Source organism: Acipenser ruthenus, chromosome 17 (assembly GCF_902713425.1).
Source record: "Acipenser ruthenus chromosome 17, fAciRut3.2 maternal haplotype, whole genome shotgun sequence".
Classification (NCBI taxonomy): Eukaryota; Metazoa; Chordata; class Actinopteri; order Acipenseriformes; family Acipenseridae; genus Acipenser; species Acipenser ruthenus.
Genome location: NC_081205.1, coordinates 10,586,516 through 10,603,102, shown reverse-complemented (window position 1 = coordinate 10,603,102; position 16,587 = coordinate 10,586,516). Strand labels below are relative to the sequence as shown.

General features: G+C 40.2%; 1 protein-coding gene across 1 annotated transcript in view; it reads left to right on the top strand.

Moving 5' to 3' along the window:
* The window catches only part of LOC117423169 (uncharacterized protein C16orf96), a 44,945-nt gene that overhangs the window by 10,718 nt on the left and 17,640 nt on the right, over window positions 1-16,587 (top strand). Inside the window, exons 2-9 of the mRNA XM_034038654.3 lie at window positions 2,750-2,854; window positions 5,522-5,572; window positions 5,885-5,998; window positions 7,284-7,599; window positions 8,713-8,798; window positions 14,794-14,916; window positions 15,623-15,697; window positions 16,300-16,464. Of these exons, the coding sequence (XP_033894545.3) occupies window positions 2,750-2,854; window positions 5,522-5,572; window positions 5,885-5,998; window positions 7,284-7,599; window positions 8,713-8,798; window positions 14,794-14,916; window positions 15,623-15,697; window positions 16,300-16,464 (1,035 nt within the window). The remainder of the gene's footprint in view (window positions 1-2,749; window positions 2,855-5,521; window positions 5,573-5,884; window positions 5,999-7,283; window positions 7,600-8,712; window positions 8,799-14,793; window positions 14,917-15,622; window positions 15,698-16,299; window positions 16,465-16,587) is intronic.

Genomic DNA, 16,587 nt, shown 5'->3' with positions numbered 1-16,587 from the left:
TTTGCTGTGCTAATGCTGGTATCCCAGCTTGGGAAGCCTGTCCAGTACATTACAGTGTGGACAGAAAACTACAGCATATTTAATATAAACTAGAATCATGTTTTTTGCTATTTTCATTATATGAAAACCAGTGCAGGCACATACAGAGAGTCCTCATGATTGCGTAATAAACGCACAGTAAGATTATAGTCAAATGCAATCTGAAATGAATACCGGAGGCTGGGATTGAATAATAAAGTAAGCAATAGCAATACATGATTAGATTTGAGGATATCTAACTCAAATACTGTTTAATGGCTAAAAGTCCCGTGTCTCACAGTGACACACACGCTGTCATGTTGCTTGACTCTATAGGCAACCCTATGCATGGTAACACAGGTGTGTGCTTGTGTGTAAACAGCAGTCTGATTTCAGTGAAGTTTCTCACGTCCCTCCAGCCCCTGGTTATTTGTGTTTCTGAGGGTAACTGCAGTGTAGGGAATCCTAATACTCCAGTTTAACTCTTATTGTACCACACACTCTGTTCCACTCCCAGCCTGGATCTCTCATGTTGAAAGAGTCTTTCACAATGTACTGTGTACACTTGGGCGATTTAACAAAGGGAGCTGTGAGTTTAACAGGTGTAATCCTTCTGTTAACCAGTACATCTCATGCAGAATTTCACACCCTGTCATATATTAAAAAACTAAAAGGTTTTTGCAAATTCAGATCTATTGTAAACCCCTTAGTCTCATTTTTTCGGGGTCCTAGTATCCTACAGTAGCTGCCCTCACTCACTTTCAAGCACCCTACAGAGTTCTAGTACAAAATATAACCTAGCAACCTAACCTAACCGCTTTGCTTTGCAATGGCATTCATTACCTGTAGATAATTGACCTTAATGAGCTGAAGTCTGGCTTCAAACACTGTCTCCACAGTTGATGTGGCCTTTTATAAATTTTATTAATGCAACTTACTAGTAGTGGGATGAACACAGGTTTGTCATGTTCCAATAACACCGTGTAACAATTTTTTTTTTATTTTTTGGTTCCTGGGTAGTAAGTGTTATTTCCTAATTGCTTATGCCTCAAAAGTATAGAAAATGGCTATTATTCCCCACAAACTTTGCTTTTGTGACCAGGACAGTGATATTTTGAAATGGACCTATTTCCAATGAGAAAACGGGTGAATTTGTGTCTTTTCGTTCACATAAAGTCAGAAAAAAACAACATATGAATCCAAATTATCATGTATTTATACTAAAGTAATACAAAAATGACTACAAAAGATTTAGAAGTGAGTAGTTTTTCGAGATTATATATGATTATACTGTAAATCACTTTCACGAATCAGCCCCCAAATGTAGTCTCCCATCATGTTCTCGTTATACTGTCCTTCACTGACAGCTCATCCAGGAGCCTCAAAGCCGTGCTGCTCCATAATGGTAACAAGTACCCGTCTCTTCCCCTGGCTCACTTGGTGCACCTCAAAGAGGATTACAACAGCATCAAGACCTTGCTGGACGTCTTGAAGTATGATGAGTATGGCTGGGACCCCTGGAAGGTGCTGATGCCACCACTGCACATCAAATTGGGCCTTATGAAACAATTTGTCAGAGCTCTAGATAAGGAGTCAGCAGCCTTCAAGTACCTTCAAGACTTCTTCCCTAAGCTGTCTGAGGCAAAGGTCAAAGCCGGTGTCTTTGTCGGACCACAGATAAAGAAGATCCTGGAGTGCAATGAATTCCCCAAGAAGCTCACTAGTAAGGAGAAAGCGGCTTGGAACAGCTTTGTCGCAGTGGTTCGGGGCTTCCTGGGCAATCACAAGGCCGAAAACTATGTGGAGCTGGTTGAGACTCTGGTGAAGAACTACGGCACAATGGGCTGTAGGATGTCCCTCAAAGTCCATATCCTTGATGCTCATCTTGATAAATTCAAGGAGAACATGGGAGCGTACTCGGAGGAGCAAGGCGAGCGCTTCCACCAGGATATACTGGACTTTGAACGCCGCTACCAAGGACAGTATAACGAGAACATGATGGGAGACTACATTTGGGGGCTGATTCGTGAAAGTGATTTACAGTATAATCGTAAATCTCGAAAAACTACTCACTTCTAAATCTTTTGTAGTCATTTTTGTATTACTTTAGTACAAATACATGTTAATTTGGATTCATATGTTGTTTTTTTCTGACTTTATGTGAACGAAAAGACACAAATTCGCCTGTTTTCTCATTGGAAATAGGTCAATTTCAAAATATCACTGTCCTGGTCACAAAAGCAAAGTTTGTGGGGAATAATAGCCATTTTCTATACTTTTGAGGCATAAGCAATTATGAAATAACACTTACTACCCAGGAACAAAAATTGTGTTACATATTCGTTTACATTTTCAAAGTATATATTTATTACATGAAATGCTCGTCTTTAATTTTGAATTAGCGGGAAAACAAAAGTATGCATTCTGTTATATTAGTGTAAAAAAACAGCCTGTTGGCACCTCATCAAATTCTCTTCTCAACTTTGTTATTTGTTTGTAGAAATCATGTATGCATTGGTTTTCTGTATATGATATCTTTTTGATACTGTCGTTTAGAAATGGTGTTATATGAATGGATTTGGAATACTGTCATGTTTCCCACTGAATGCGTTTCAAGCCGTGTCAGTCACAGCACTACCTCTTACCATGCTGTTGTATATTCATCCATGTCAATATTTAACCAAAAGAGTAAGAAGATCCTGTATTTGACTGTGCCATTTCTGTGCTGCAGGCCATGGCACTGATGCACGAGCTAATGAAGGAGATCAACGAGCTGAAGAAATCCAGGGACGAGCTGCAGGTCGACATGCGCAAAGCCAACGAGAAGCTTTCCACCGTGAGTATCTCAGCCAGGGACCCCGGCGCTGGGTCTAATCTCAGCCAGGGACCCCACCGCTGGGTCTAATCTCAGCCAGGGACCCCGGCGCTGGGTATAATCTCAGCCAGGGACCCCGGCGCTGGGTCTAATCTCAGCCAGGGACCCCGGCGCTGGGTCTAATCTCAGCCAGGGACCCCGGCGCTGGGTCTAATCTCAGCCAGGGACCCCTGCGCTGGGTCTAATCTCAGCCAGGGACCCTGGCGCTGGGTATAATCTCAGCCAGGGACCCCTGCGCTGGGTCTAATCTCCGCATTCACGTCCTTACCTGCAGGTGGTGTCCACAATCCCAGTATAAGACTCTCTGGCACGGATATCGATGCAATACTATGAATTCTTATCTCTGACATTCATTCAAACTGGAGGTTGGAGCTAGATTCTTCTTTCTGATTCAAAACCTGGAAAAGGACAGGGAAAGCTAAACTGCTTTATTCAAATGTTTATTATAGGCTTAGTGGCTGGTCACCATAGTGATCTGCAGTCATGCATGAGGTACGATACTGATTAGACACAGCTTTACTCAAAAATAAATGGCTTTTAATATAGCAGCTGAGTCGACAGCAGGGTATTTAAAACCACAGCAGGGCACAGCAGGATAATTCACTAGCCATGCCTTTCACCTCTGGAGGCCTGGATTCAAATCCGGTTTAGGTCTCAGCCTTGCCCCCAGTGGAAATCCATGTTACAAACTAACACCATGCAACCACGCACTATTGTCAGTCTCTGCTTGAGAGAGGCCCAGTACTGAATAGCAGGCAGACAGGAATTGTTCAGGTCAGGATTGAGATGTGCTCTCTCTCTCTCCCTCTCTCTCTCTCTCTCTCTCTCTGGATTTTTTTTACTACCCATAATTAAGTAGTGTTGAAAATGCCCATTCATTGCAGGTATAGATTGAAAATGACTGTGTGAATAATTAAAATATTTGCCATTGCAAAATAATTTTCAGTAGTGTCACCCCCACCCCACCCCCCCCCAACTGAAGCGATCTGCATTTGTGCTGGAAACCACTAAGCTTCCAAGACAGTAAGGCATGGGCCAGTGACATCACTCCATTTGTTATACCGACAATGGAACTCAAAACAAAGGATTGTTCCATGCACTAGAGCGCCTCTGTGTGCATAGTCCCTTCTACTGGACTATTACACTGATAACAACAAATCAGACTTACCAACAACTGCCATTCCAAGGTGTTTGTAACTGAGGTTCCACTGGACATGTGTACTATGGGGTCAATTTCATCATCCTATATGGATAAGCCCCAGTCGGATAGTACAGGACCAGGGAATGCATCTGGATTTCATCAGCCTCTTATTTTAAAGGGTAATCCCAGGATAACCACCGGTTTGTGATGGAGCAGGGGTTTATCAAATTCATCCTGAGTTAAATCAACAGAGACATCCTTCCTCAGTCCACCCAATCTCTATTTCAAAGCATTTGTTTTTAAAGTGGGACCCCCTACAAAGTGTGAGAACTCAAATAAATCTTGTTTTTTTTGGCAGTTGTAGAACACTTTCATGAACGTCAGACTTTATTAAATTCCTCAACACAAAATAAGTCATGTGTTGTCACTCCTTTAAGCAGCTGTCTACAGAGGCACAGGGTTCCTCCCAGGTCACATATCAGCACAGGATTTACGTTCTGTGGGTTGAACCTCCTGTTGCAATTCGTTACGCAAATCCATAAATATTTCACCTGCACAACTGAATGTTAATAATAGTTCCTTCCTGCTGGTATTGCATTGAACAGAATCACAGGAAGCACTATGATGCATAGGGCCCATACTATATAGATACATACGCTGTGGTAGGTAGGCTGAGTGTGCATGTGCAGTAATCGTTTCAGAGACTTGTTTTGTCATTCCAACAACACAGTTTAACGGAGATCCTATCTGTACAGACTTTGTTGGTTTCCCTAACTAAGTTCGGGACAGGTAAACCATTTCCCTGTCAAAACAAAACATAAGTACTGTGATTATAACTAGCACACTGATTCCACACAAGTAACTACCACTAGTTCACCTCCTAGTTCACCTGCTCCTTACACTCCACATGGAGTTGAAACAAACAGGGCTATTTACACATCTGAGTAATTAGTTAATGAGTTAATTGCAACTCAACAATCATGAAATCATTACCTCTAATTAAAGACTGTTACATTGTCAAACCCAGATACTATAACCAAACAGTGACATCTAGTGGGCAGGTAATTGTAATTACAATTTTAAAAACCCCTATCCGGAAAAATAGACCTTGATAGTCTTTAAACTTATATATTTTCCCTCTGTATTAATGTACCACACACATTCATTTTAACATAAGTAAATACATATATAGTATGGAGTTACCATACTTACATATTTCCCGCCAAAGAATGTCATGCTATATAGCCTAAATGACATAAGTTTTTACAATTGTTTGTCACTTTTTTAATTAAATAAGTGATCAATGGTTTCCACATTTCGACAAAGCAAGTTAGCTTTCTTCTGTCCTCTAGTAGAAGTTATTAGGTTGTTAGTATCGTTTTTCCACTACTAATGGTGCAGGTGATGTTATGGTATGTAAGGGCTGCTTTTGGAAAGGGGTACCGTTATATTTCAGAAATGTCCTTCAGAATCTTTCCTTTTTTCAGATAAATATGAATGAGCTGATGGCCAGACTGGACAATCTGGATAATTTACTGGTGAGTTTATCAGAACTTATACAGGAACACAGCTCAGTACTGTACAGTACAATGCAATGCAATTTCCAATTCCTTTAAATCAAATGCATCACAAACTAATAATAATCAGTTTTTTTATTTTCCAAACCAATATCTGCCCAGTTTTTCTATCCAATTTGAAAGGCTCAATCTGAATGTCGCACCACTGCTGCAACCCAATTACTGATCAGGAGGCCTGAAAATCAAATTCCGTCCTGGCTAGTCAGGAACATGACCACTAGGTGTCGCTGAAGAGGTGTCGCTTACTAACCTGTTGTTTTGCTTGCTCTCCAGCATGCTCAGCAGGAGAGAATGTCTCTGTACCCCAGCCCAGAAGACCTGGGTAACCTGGTCAGCTGGGGAGAGCTTCAGGAAAGCCTGATGAAGGAGAAGGTGCGACTGGAGCAGGTAGGTCACCCTGCAGGAGGGCCTTATCACCGACTCACTCCTCAAGGCTTCATTGACAGCACAAAACTGAACATAAACACCTGGGGTGTGTGGGGGTCCTGAAAGTGCTTGTAGTAACCAATTTCATTTGACCTGCCATGCACTTCCATTCACTGGATAAGTCTCAGATGTGCAGTATTTTCTATTTTTAAAACATGACATCTAGTACTACACTAGGTTAAGGACCTTGGCTTGGCTTCCAGTGTTACTGCTTCACTTCCTTGGTCATTTTAACTCAGCAGTCTTTTCACGGTCAAAGCATCTTATTGGCTGCAAAGTTTGTCAGTCATTAGGAGAAGCAGCTGGTTGGTTATTGATAGGAAAGAAGGCCCTAAAGGGGTGGGGACAAGTTCACCAAGAAAGTCCAAGACTAGAGATTTATTTAACCTAGTGCAGTACCAGCTGTTTCAAAAAGAAAATACATGTTTGCTAAAAACATAGACTTCTCTCAAAACTGCCCATTTGAGACCTATATAGTGGTTGTACATTGTGTGGTTAGTTAATGTTATTCGTTTGTGAGTTCCAGTCACTTTAATTGAACAGTTTTGTTGTATTTGAACACAGACACAGCTGTAGCCCCAGATCAGGTGACTGAAGCCAGGCTTCTGGTATAAAGCTGAGGTCAGCACAAGTGACACTGGCCTGATTGACCTGAGGGCAAAGAAACAAGCAAAACAGCTGCTATCATCAGCCATGAGCAGCATTGGTGTGACAGAGAACATGCATGTGTTCAAAATGTTGGGTTTGTTCAGTAGCTGTGTTGGGATCACAACAGGATAGGCAATATTACTCGCCAGCCTTGCAGCCAGTCCTGGTTTTCAGAATCCCCTTTGTTTAGGTATATTATTAATGACCAGGTCACAGGTTTGATCAGGCCCCTGCTAAATCAGCTCTGAAATTATCACACCTATCACAGCATGAAAAAGCTCACCTGAGTCTGTAGGGTTAACGGGAGGAACAGGTTATTTAAAAACAATGTACTTCATTAAGGGAAACTCTGAAACCTTTGAATTTGGTGCAGGACTAGGGTGATTTTCTAACCCTGTCATTATCCATCTTTGCAGCATTCCAGCTTTGCAATTCAATTTCTCATCAATACCTTAAGGAGTGTAGACTCTAGATTGCCCTATCAGCGACTGACTTTGCTCAGAGTATTCTCTGACTGCTGCTGGTGTCTGAGAATGACAAGCTGGACATTCCAGTATCTGTTTTTGTTTTTAATTTAATGTTTTATTTCAATTTCCAGGAAGTAAAGGATCCTCAACACCAAACTGTATTCCAGGCACAAGCCTCAACATCACCCAGCCCTGAGCTTCAACCTTCTCCTAATCCCCAAACTCCCCCCCATTCCTCCTCCTCCAAGCCCCAGAGCCCCCATCTGTCCTCACGCTCCTGCTCCTCCCGGGCCAGCAGTGGGAAGGACCGCTACCCTGAGACGGTGGAAGCTCTGCAGCATGTGGGCCAGCTGACAGAGAGACACAAGGCCCTGGAGGAGCGAATCGCAAGACTGGAGAAAATAAAGGCTGACCTCACTGACCTGGATCAGCTCCGCACAGAAAAGAGTACGTCTCTCTGACTCTACACTGCGACGCCTGTGTGTAAACCCTTAGAAAAGAGTACGTCTCTCTGACTCTAAAGCTTCTCTGCACTCCGACGCCTGTGTGTAAACCCTTAGAAAAGAGTACGTCTCTCTGACTCTAAAGCTTCTCTGCACTCCGACGCCTGTGTGTAAACCCTTAGAAAAGAGTACGTCTCTCTGACTCTAAAGCTTCTCTGCACTCCGACGCCCATGTTTAAACCCTTAGAAAAGAGTACGTCTCTCTGACTATACACTGTGACGCCTGTGTGTAAACCCTTAGAAAAGAGTACGTCTCTCTGACTCTAAAGCTTCTCTACACTGCGACGCCTGTGTGTAAACCCTTAGAAAAGAGTACATCTCTCTGACTCTACACTGCGACGCCTGTGTGTAAACCCTTAGAAAAGAGTACGTCTCTCTGACTCTAAAGCTTCTCTGCACTCCGACGCCCATGTTTAAACCCCTAGAAAAGAGTACGTCTCTCTGACTATACACTGTGACGCCTGTGTGTAAACCCTTAGAAAAGAGTACGTCTCTCTGACTCTAAAGCTTCTCTGCACTCCGACGCCTGTGTGTAAACCTTTAGAAAAGAGTACGTCTCTCTGACTCTAAAGCTTCTCTGCACTCCGACGCCCATGTTTAAACCCCTAGAAAAGAGTACGTCTCTCTGACTATACACTGTGACGCCTGTGTGTAAACCCTTAGAAAAGAGTACGTTTCTCTGACTCTAAAGCTTCTCTACACTGCGACGCCTGTGTGTAAACCCTTAGAAAAGAGTACGTCTCTCTGACTCTACACTGCACTCTGAATCTCACTCCCCATGTGAAATGATCTAGCAAGTGCAAGTGTAACAGTCAGGCATGCAAACTGATTGCTTTTGTTAAGCCCCGATATCATTGCTTTGAATGCAGTAAACATTCATACAGGGGTCATATTGCAGTAAACAATTGAACATACGGGAATTGCGGGACACTGTAGCTTTAAAAATCTGATATGCAACTGTTGTAGATTTTAGTACAGTCCCAGTTCCATTGCTGTATGGAATTGTTCAATTGAACAATTCTATACAGCAATGGTTGAATGCTGTGTTTCTCTGCAGAACCTGTATCCATTCCTGATGACCTCCAGCTGCAGCTGGCCAATCTGAAGGAAAGCATGGAGAAATGCATGGCTGACAGAGAGAAGGTATGAGTCTGATCTGGGGTTCTGCATCCAGGCTCGGGCACAAACGTTGACGCAGCCCAATGAAACCTCAGAAATGTAGAGTCCTATGTTGCTCCAGTTGGTGACTAGACAGTGTAACTGTGAAACACCATAGAAGGTACCTGCTTGTTGTGTCTGATTCAGTCATTATTTACCAGTTGTACTAGCTATTCCAGCATGTCATTTTTCAACTAATGGGTCTGCATCTGAAAAGACTCCTAAACGCAGGATTTCTGACTAGTAACGTTATAAATTCTGTCCCCTCTCTAACTTATATTTAGTTTAGTTTAACACAGTATTTTTGCCATTTTACCTTGTTTTTCCCCCTGATTATACTATACCTTTACCATAGTTTACTCTGGTTTACCATATTTATTAATATGTCTTAACATGTCTCCCTGGTCTTTACAATGCTTACCTATGCTTTACCATGCTTTCACTGTGCTTTATTACACTTTGCTTTGCTTTTACTATGGTAAACTTTTACAAGAGTAGTAAGAAGAGCAATACATGAATTCTGTAATACAGATGGAACTGTAGGAAATGTAGTTTTTGCCTTGTAACTCTGTCTCTTTTGATTCCCAGAGAGTACAGTGCAGTTGTTTTTTATAGAAACTGAACAGTATAGAACACAGTTTCCATTCAGGCTAGGGCAGTAGGGGAAGAGACTCATGTAGGGGACATAGCCTAGTTTAGCTCTTATGTAGTGTGACTCTGTTCTGCTCTTGTGGTTTTAGCTGGACTTGATGCAGAACTTTATGGATTCCATGGAAGAACTAAGGTCAGGAAATGATGTCTGTCTAGATTGACTTTACAGCTAGGGTACCTTAGGTAATCGTGACCTTCTACCAAGATTAGAAAGCAAAGCAATCTCTGAGACTAGGGATGGACAGTTCCATCTCTATTACAAACCGGAAATGACTTTATTTTAAACAACTTATTCATTAACGGCAGCTCCTGCAGCTCAGAGATATGTTCTTTGTTGGCTGTCGCATAGAAACTGTGTGTTTAATCAAAGAACCAGAGATGCATTGCTCCCAAATTTCACTTTAAAATTCATGCATATATTCACTACTACTATATAGAAAATACTAAAAGAAACTTAATAGAGTCAATGAAAGGTTACATTGACTTTCACCTCATTCAAAGTTCATATGAGTACATAGGGAAATAGGGTGAAAGTATCCTCGTGCCAATGCAAGAAAGAAGTAAGATTTAGCTGTGATGCAGGTAAGATTAGGACTGGATTGTGGTAAAATACTCTCTTAGCATCTACTTGAAACCTAAACTGACAAGATCCAAGGAGATCGGAGTCTGTGCTGTTGCTGACTGCTTTCTCCCTCTGCCTGGCGCTCAGGAGAAAAGTGGAGGCCATGGAGAAGGAGTCCCAGAAGCTGAGAGAGGTGGTGGAGCAGACCATGAGTGAGACAGGGGTGCACCTGCAAAGTGAGGTCAGGCAGGGACACTCTACTGTGTATGAGGGACAGATACAATAAGATTTATTCAAATGAAACTAGGTCTTTTTAATATGCCAAACAGGCATGCCACAGCATTAAAGTTGCACCATGCAGTAATCAGTACAATAAATACCACGATAGGACCATATATCACAATTGCAAATATTTCATTTTGCTCACTGCAGGTATATTTCCGCTTGGTTTTGAAAGCTAGTGTTTGTATCACAGTTTATTATTTCCGCTTGGCCCTGGATTTTGAGGTTTTGAAAGCTAGTGTTTGCATCACAATTTATATTATAACTCGTATCAAGTCTTCAAATTCACATTGACCTTGATTAACACAGATCTTGATCAACACAGATGTGTTTTTGTGATTGTAGTAAGTTAATATGTTATGCATAGGAGTCTCTCTTTTTATAAGAGACTTCAGTTCGAACAGTGTAACCAAATTGCATGAGATGAGATATCAGGGTGTCTTACAGCATGAGACACCCTCCACGTGACTAATTACCCTGTCGTATAAGATCCTGAAACTATTTCATTCACTATTTTTGTTTTATTCTTCTGCATATTGTAAAATGAATGAGGGCCCTTTATCATGTGTATCTATTTAAAAATGAATATCTACAATATGCTTAATCTATATACTGTATGATTGTGGCATACCTAGTGCTGTGTTTAAATGCATTTCTACAAAAGCCACCTTCTAAACAGAAGGAAATAGATCAATGGATAAATTAAGTCACTCTCACATTTTGTCCCATTTGCTCACAGAGCATTCAAAATGTATTTCAAAGAGGTCCAATGAATTATATTCCTTTTCCAATATATATGTTAAATAGTACAGTGTATTCTAGCAGAATGCATGAGTACATTCCTTCAAGGATACAAAATATGTTTAATAAATTTCAGCATGTAAAACTCGGAATTTAATCACAATTTATTGCAATATGTACTTCAGATCTTTTTACAAAAATATCTCCATTTAATTAAAAATATATATTTTGATATATATATATATATATATATATATATATATATATATATATATATATATATATATATATATATATATACAGTACTGTGCAAAAGTTTTAGGCAGGTGTGAAAAAATGCTGTAAAGTAAGAATACTTTCAAAAATAGACATGTTAATAGTTTATATTTATCAATTAACAAAATGCAAAGTGAGTGAACAGAACAAAAATCTACATCAAATCTACACCAAATCTACACCAAATATGGATTTGATTTAGATTTTTCTTCTGTTCACTCACTTTGCATTTAGTTAATTGATAAATATAATCTATTAACATGTCTATTTTTGAAAGCATTCTTACTTTACAGCATTTTTTCACACCTGCCTAAAACTTTTGCGCAGTACTGTATATATATATATATATATATATATATATATATATATATATATATATATATATATATATATATATATATATATATAAGTAGACAAAAGTATTTGGGCGGTTAAAAAATAAAATGAAAAATAACACAAACTAATTTAATACAATATCTGGGCAATCAACATATTTTGCATGAAACCCATTTGTTGCTAATTATTAACAATTATGATGATTATAGAATAAATAAATAATCATCAAGTGCTGAAACATAAATTGGAAATTTGTGATTCAAAAAAGCAACAAAAATTGTTAAAACTAAAGAGTACAGCAACAATCTCAAAATGGCAGTGGTACAACTAAACAAAAAAGGAGAAACTACCAGAAAAATAGCAGAAATAGCTATTATTGACAAACAAAGGAGAACAGGAACTATTGTAATTAGCTCCAGGTCTACAAAATCTGGAAGAAGAATCATTTGAGCAGCCCAGCAAAATCCTTGGATAACTGCAAAAGATTTGACACAAGAATTGAGAGAAGATGGTTAAGAAATTCATGAGCAAACAATTCAAACATACCTTAACAAGATGAATATCCATGGACGAAAACCAAGATAAACCTTTGTTAAAAACAATACACAAAAGAAAGTATTGGAGTTTTCCATTGAATACTTGAAGAAGGCTGATGATTTCTTCAACCAAATGTTATGACAAATCCAAAATATAACTTTTTTCACCAAGAAAGCAACAATATGTTTGGAAGATGAGAGAAGAATTTAAAGAAAAGTTCATCATGCCCAGTGTTTAGCATTCTGTGAAGTCTACAAAGGAATTTCTGAAAAAAAAGGAAGATTACAGTTCTGGATTGTCCATCTCAGTTCCCAGACTTGAATCCCATCGAGATGTTGTGGATTGACTTGAAAGCTGCTGTTGAAAAAAGGAAACCAAAGTCGATTGCAGAACTCAAAGCTGTATGTGTTGAAAAATGGGCAAAAATATATCCAGAAAGATGCCAGGAACTGGTTTCAAATTACAAAGAAAGACTGCAAGCTGTAAAGGATGGGCTGACAAAATACTGTAAGGGTGCCCAAATACTTTTGTCAAAGTATGAAATTAGTTTGTGCATGTTATTTTTCATGTTATGCATGTTATGTAATAATTTGTTGTTTAATTATAAAGCTGAGTCTCTATAATTTATATCTTTCAATAGAACAATTAGAAATTTATAGAAATTATTTTCTTTCTGGTTTTCCTCTTTTTTTTTTTTTTGTAACTGCCCAAATACTTTTGTCTGCGACTGTATATACTGTATCTACAGTCGTGTGCAAATGTGTCAGAACACCCCATGGTTTCTGTAATTTTGATTTGTTGTGTGTGTGAAATCAAACCACTGTAACTGAAAATCTTGCAAAATTGTCAAAGTAGGCAAATTAGCAATTCTCTGATTTAATTGATGGCTTTAATAGGCCACATGCAATTCATTTAAAATAGTACGAGAGAAAGAACACACAGCCACAAATGGTAAAATGCATGGGACTTTTTAGAAGTTGTTTAAGATGCCTAATTAAAGCACAAAGTGGTCTAACATTTTCACACATTTTCTATATCACTGGGTGAAATTCTCACACCCAGATGTTTTCACACAGGTAGGTATATAAAGGATATAAATGACACATCTTGAGGTGTTCTAATAAAATTGCACACTACTGTATATATGTATTGCAATATCTTTTGTAATTTTGTATATATTCCTTTATTGAAATGTATAACCCTCACCCCCCCCCCATCCCCATCCCTGTGTTGTGTATTCAGTTAGACAAGCTTAGAGCCCTGCTCGAGAGCACCATGTCCTCCTCCTCTGTGTTACTGGAGGCGAGCATGAAAGATGTCTGCCCCTCCAACTCCTTGGATGTCAGCCAGCAAGTTAGCCAGCTGTTCCAGCGCTATGAGCAGCTGCAGGAGTTAGTTAACAGGTTTATGAAAACACCAGTGCCTCAGGTAAAGCATAGCAGAAACCAGCACAACCTAAAAACATCTTGCATCTGCACTATTCAATTTGTATTGTTACAAAAATTCAAACTTATTATAAACTGGGAGGGCTTACTGGGCAGATTATTGTGGTATCTCCTAATCTATAATACATTGGTAGTATAAATTGTGTCACAAAGCTGCTGAGGAAATGAAAATCAAGCAGTAAAGCACTTAGTCCAGTTCATTTTTCAGTTTTCGGGGGTGGGGGTGATTTTGATGATTGGTGTGTGTGTGTGGTTTGCAGCCATGACTCCTGATCTGGTCAGTTCTCAGTAGCTACAGTAAGCAAGCTTGAGTATGGTTAGTACTTGGATGGGTGACCCCCGTGCAAATCTGGTGCTGCAGAAAGTGCTGTTGGTATCTCAGTAGAGGGCGCTGTTCCCTATCATTTCAACCAGTATCCCAGCATGTTGTGAGGGTGCCATAGGAAGTGCTGTCTACTTAGTGATCCTTTCAACATCTTCGAGGGAAGACTAGGGCTGGTCATGGATGCATCTCAGGCCAGTGCAGTTCTGGCCTGGCTGAGTCCTAAGCGAAGCTGTGTCTTTACCAGGTGCACTTGGAATATTAGCTGGTAAGATTCCGAAACACTCCATGGAGTGCCGTCCTTAGGGAGGCTGCTTTAAGTAACATTTCTGCCAGCCTGCTACTGCATTGGTTCTTACTAGGACGTTTGTGATATCTATAAAGAGGAAGGGAATTGTTCAGTGGGCGTAGGCTATATGTCAAATGTAGAATTGGTATAATATAAGTCTGAAGCGAGACTGGAGTATCTTGCCACAGAAGTAGGCACATAGTGCAGTAGTAGTCAGGCAGAGAAGCCTAGGAGATTACATTTTAATACTCTGAATACTGCCACACTATAATTCATAAACCACTTTCCACTTTATTTTGTATTTTACTTAGCAATGTTATTAAGGGCGATTTCCCTAGGGGAAAGACGCAATCAGGACTAACATTACAATGAAGGAGTGTCGGTGTTGTTGTCCTAAGTGGTGTTACCCAGTCCATTCCAGAGGGGATGTCATGCCTCGCTGCTGATTGGGTCTCCCTTGCTGGATGTCGTGCCTCGCTGCTGATTGGGTCTCCCTTGCTGGATGATGGTGTGTGTTAATCCCTCTGTGGATGTTTCAGGGGGGAGAGGCGTTGACTGTGATCCAGAACACCATTCTGCAGCTGCAGGCCGAGTGTCAGAAACTGAACATCACAGCCAGCGAGCTGGTGGAGGACCACAGCAAGAAACAGAAGCACATTGACGTGAGTGGGGGCTGTAATGAGCAGCTGTGAGCCTGTCAGTCCCAGTGGGTTTATTATCACAAGCAATCCCTGCATGTTCACTGTATGTATATAGATAGCTCAGCCCCACAGTGTAAGCTGTTCTCCTGAAGTTCAATCAGGTTAATGTGCTGCATTCAAATGTTAAGCAGCATAAAGTACAATATTCTGATAGAGTCTTAAATGAGAGGGCAAACATTGCAGGGTAAACATTGTTTTCAAGGGTGCATTTATACTGGAAACATTTACAATGTGTGGATTTATTTTTGATAACTGCCTTTGCGCTCAGTTGTGCTTATTACAATATTTTACCAAAATGTTTTGGGTAATTACCCTTTTTTTATTATCCTAGTCACAGGCACCTATACTGGATGTATCAAAAGTCAATTGTGAGAGTCCAAGCATTAATTAGCTAAAATGAATGGAAATCAAATACAAGAGAGTTTTAGGGTTTCACCCATGGTGGTAGTAATGGGACACCCTCGACCAAAAACTAGAACCAAATAACTAACATAATCTAAGGTCTGTAAGCACTTAGAAGTTTGTTTCTAATTTTCTAACATTAGCATGTTCTCTTTTCAAAAAGATTGGAGTAAACACTCTTAATATTATTAACTCTAAATGTGGGATTGACTGTTTGAAGGTCTGTGAATTGCCCTTTAAATTTGCGGTTTGAATGTATTTTCAGCATTTGTACGAATCTGTGGACGGTCTGGATAAAAAGAAGGCTGACAAAGAACTTGTGGAAATGGAGATCGATGTTGTGAGTTACTGAAAGAGATTCAGGAACTACATTCTGAGCACTTTGCATGGGCAACCTCCGAACTCACCATTCTAGAAAAGAATTTTACAGAAATCCTTGCCACAGATTAGTAGCCCCTTGCTGCCAATGCAGTTACATTTTGGTAATTGTAGCCCAACAAAAATATTTTCTGCAGTGGTGACTGTTAAGACTGGTACTACATTAAAGGCTCTTCTCTAGACTAAAGAAACCAAAACACCCGATACAGGGCGGGGTGTCCTAATGAAGACCTTTAAGTAAAACCAGAAAGGGATACTTGTTTTGAAAAGCATTCATTGTTTGTGTTATTCCCCTATAGAGTATGTATGCATTAAGCTATTAATTGCCATTTCTTATTCTATAGTATTCTGTACAAACTGTTGATGTCTTTTTCGTCATATTGCTAGCTGCAATTGTAGGTTTACAGCCGTGGTGGGGTGTGTATGTTACTGACATACTTTGAGAGGGGCTATATTTGTGAAAGACTTCTGTTGTTGTTGTGGTTTGATCATGGGAATGCTGTGTTCTGTGGTGAAACATCAAGTGACAAGCCCAGATGCCCGTCTGTCCTTCTTGCTTCTCAGAAAGCAGACAAGCTAGATCTGGAGTCAAAGGTCAGCCGCATGCGGTTTGATGCCACCACAGAGCAGCTGAACAAGATGTTCCAGGAGCTTCTCAACAAGATGTCCGGCCAGGAGAGCGACTGGAATAAAGTCATCGAGAAGATCTCCATGGAGATGGAGCTGAAGGTACAGCTCAAGGGGGGTCAAGGAAGGGTTAATGGGCTGTTTGACATGTTTCGACACGCATACAGAACGAGAATGACGCAAGCCTGAAGCTGTGATGAGTGAGTGAGTGAGTAAATAAGCCAA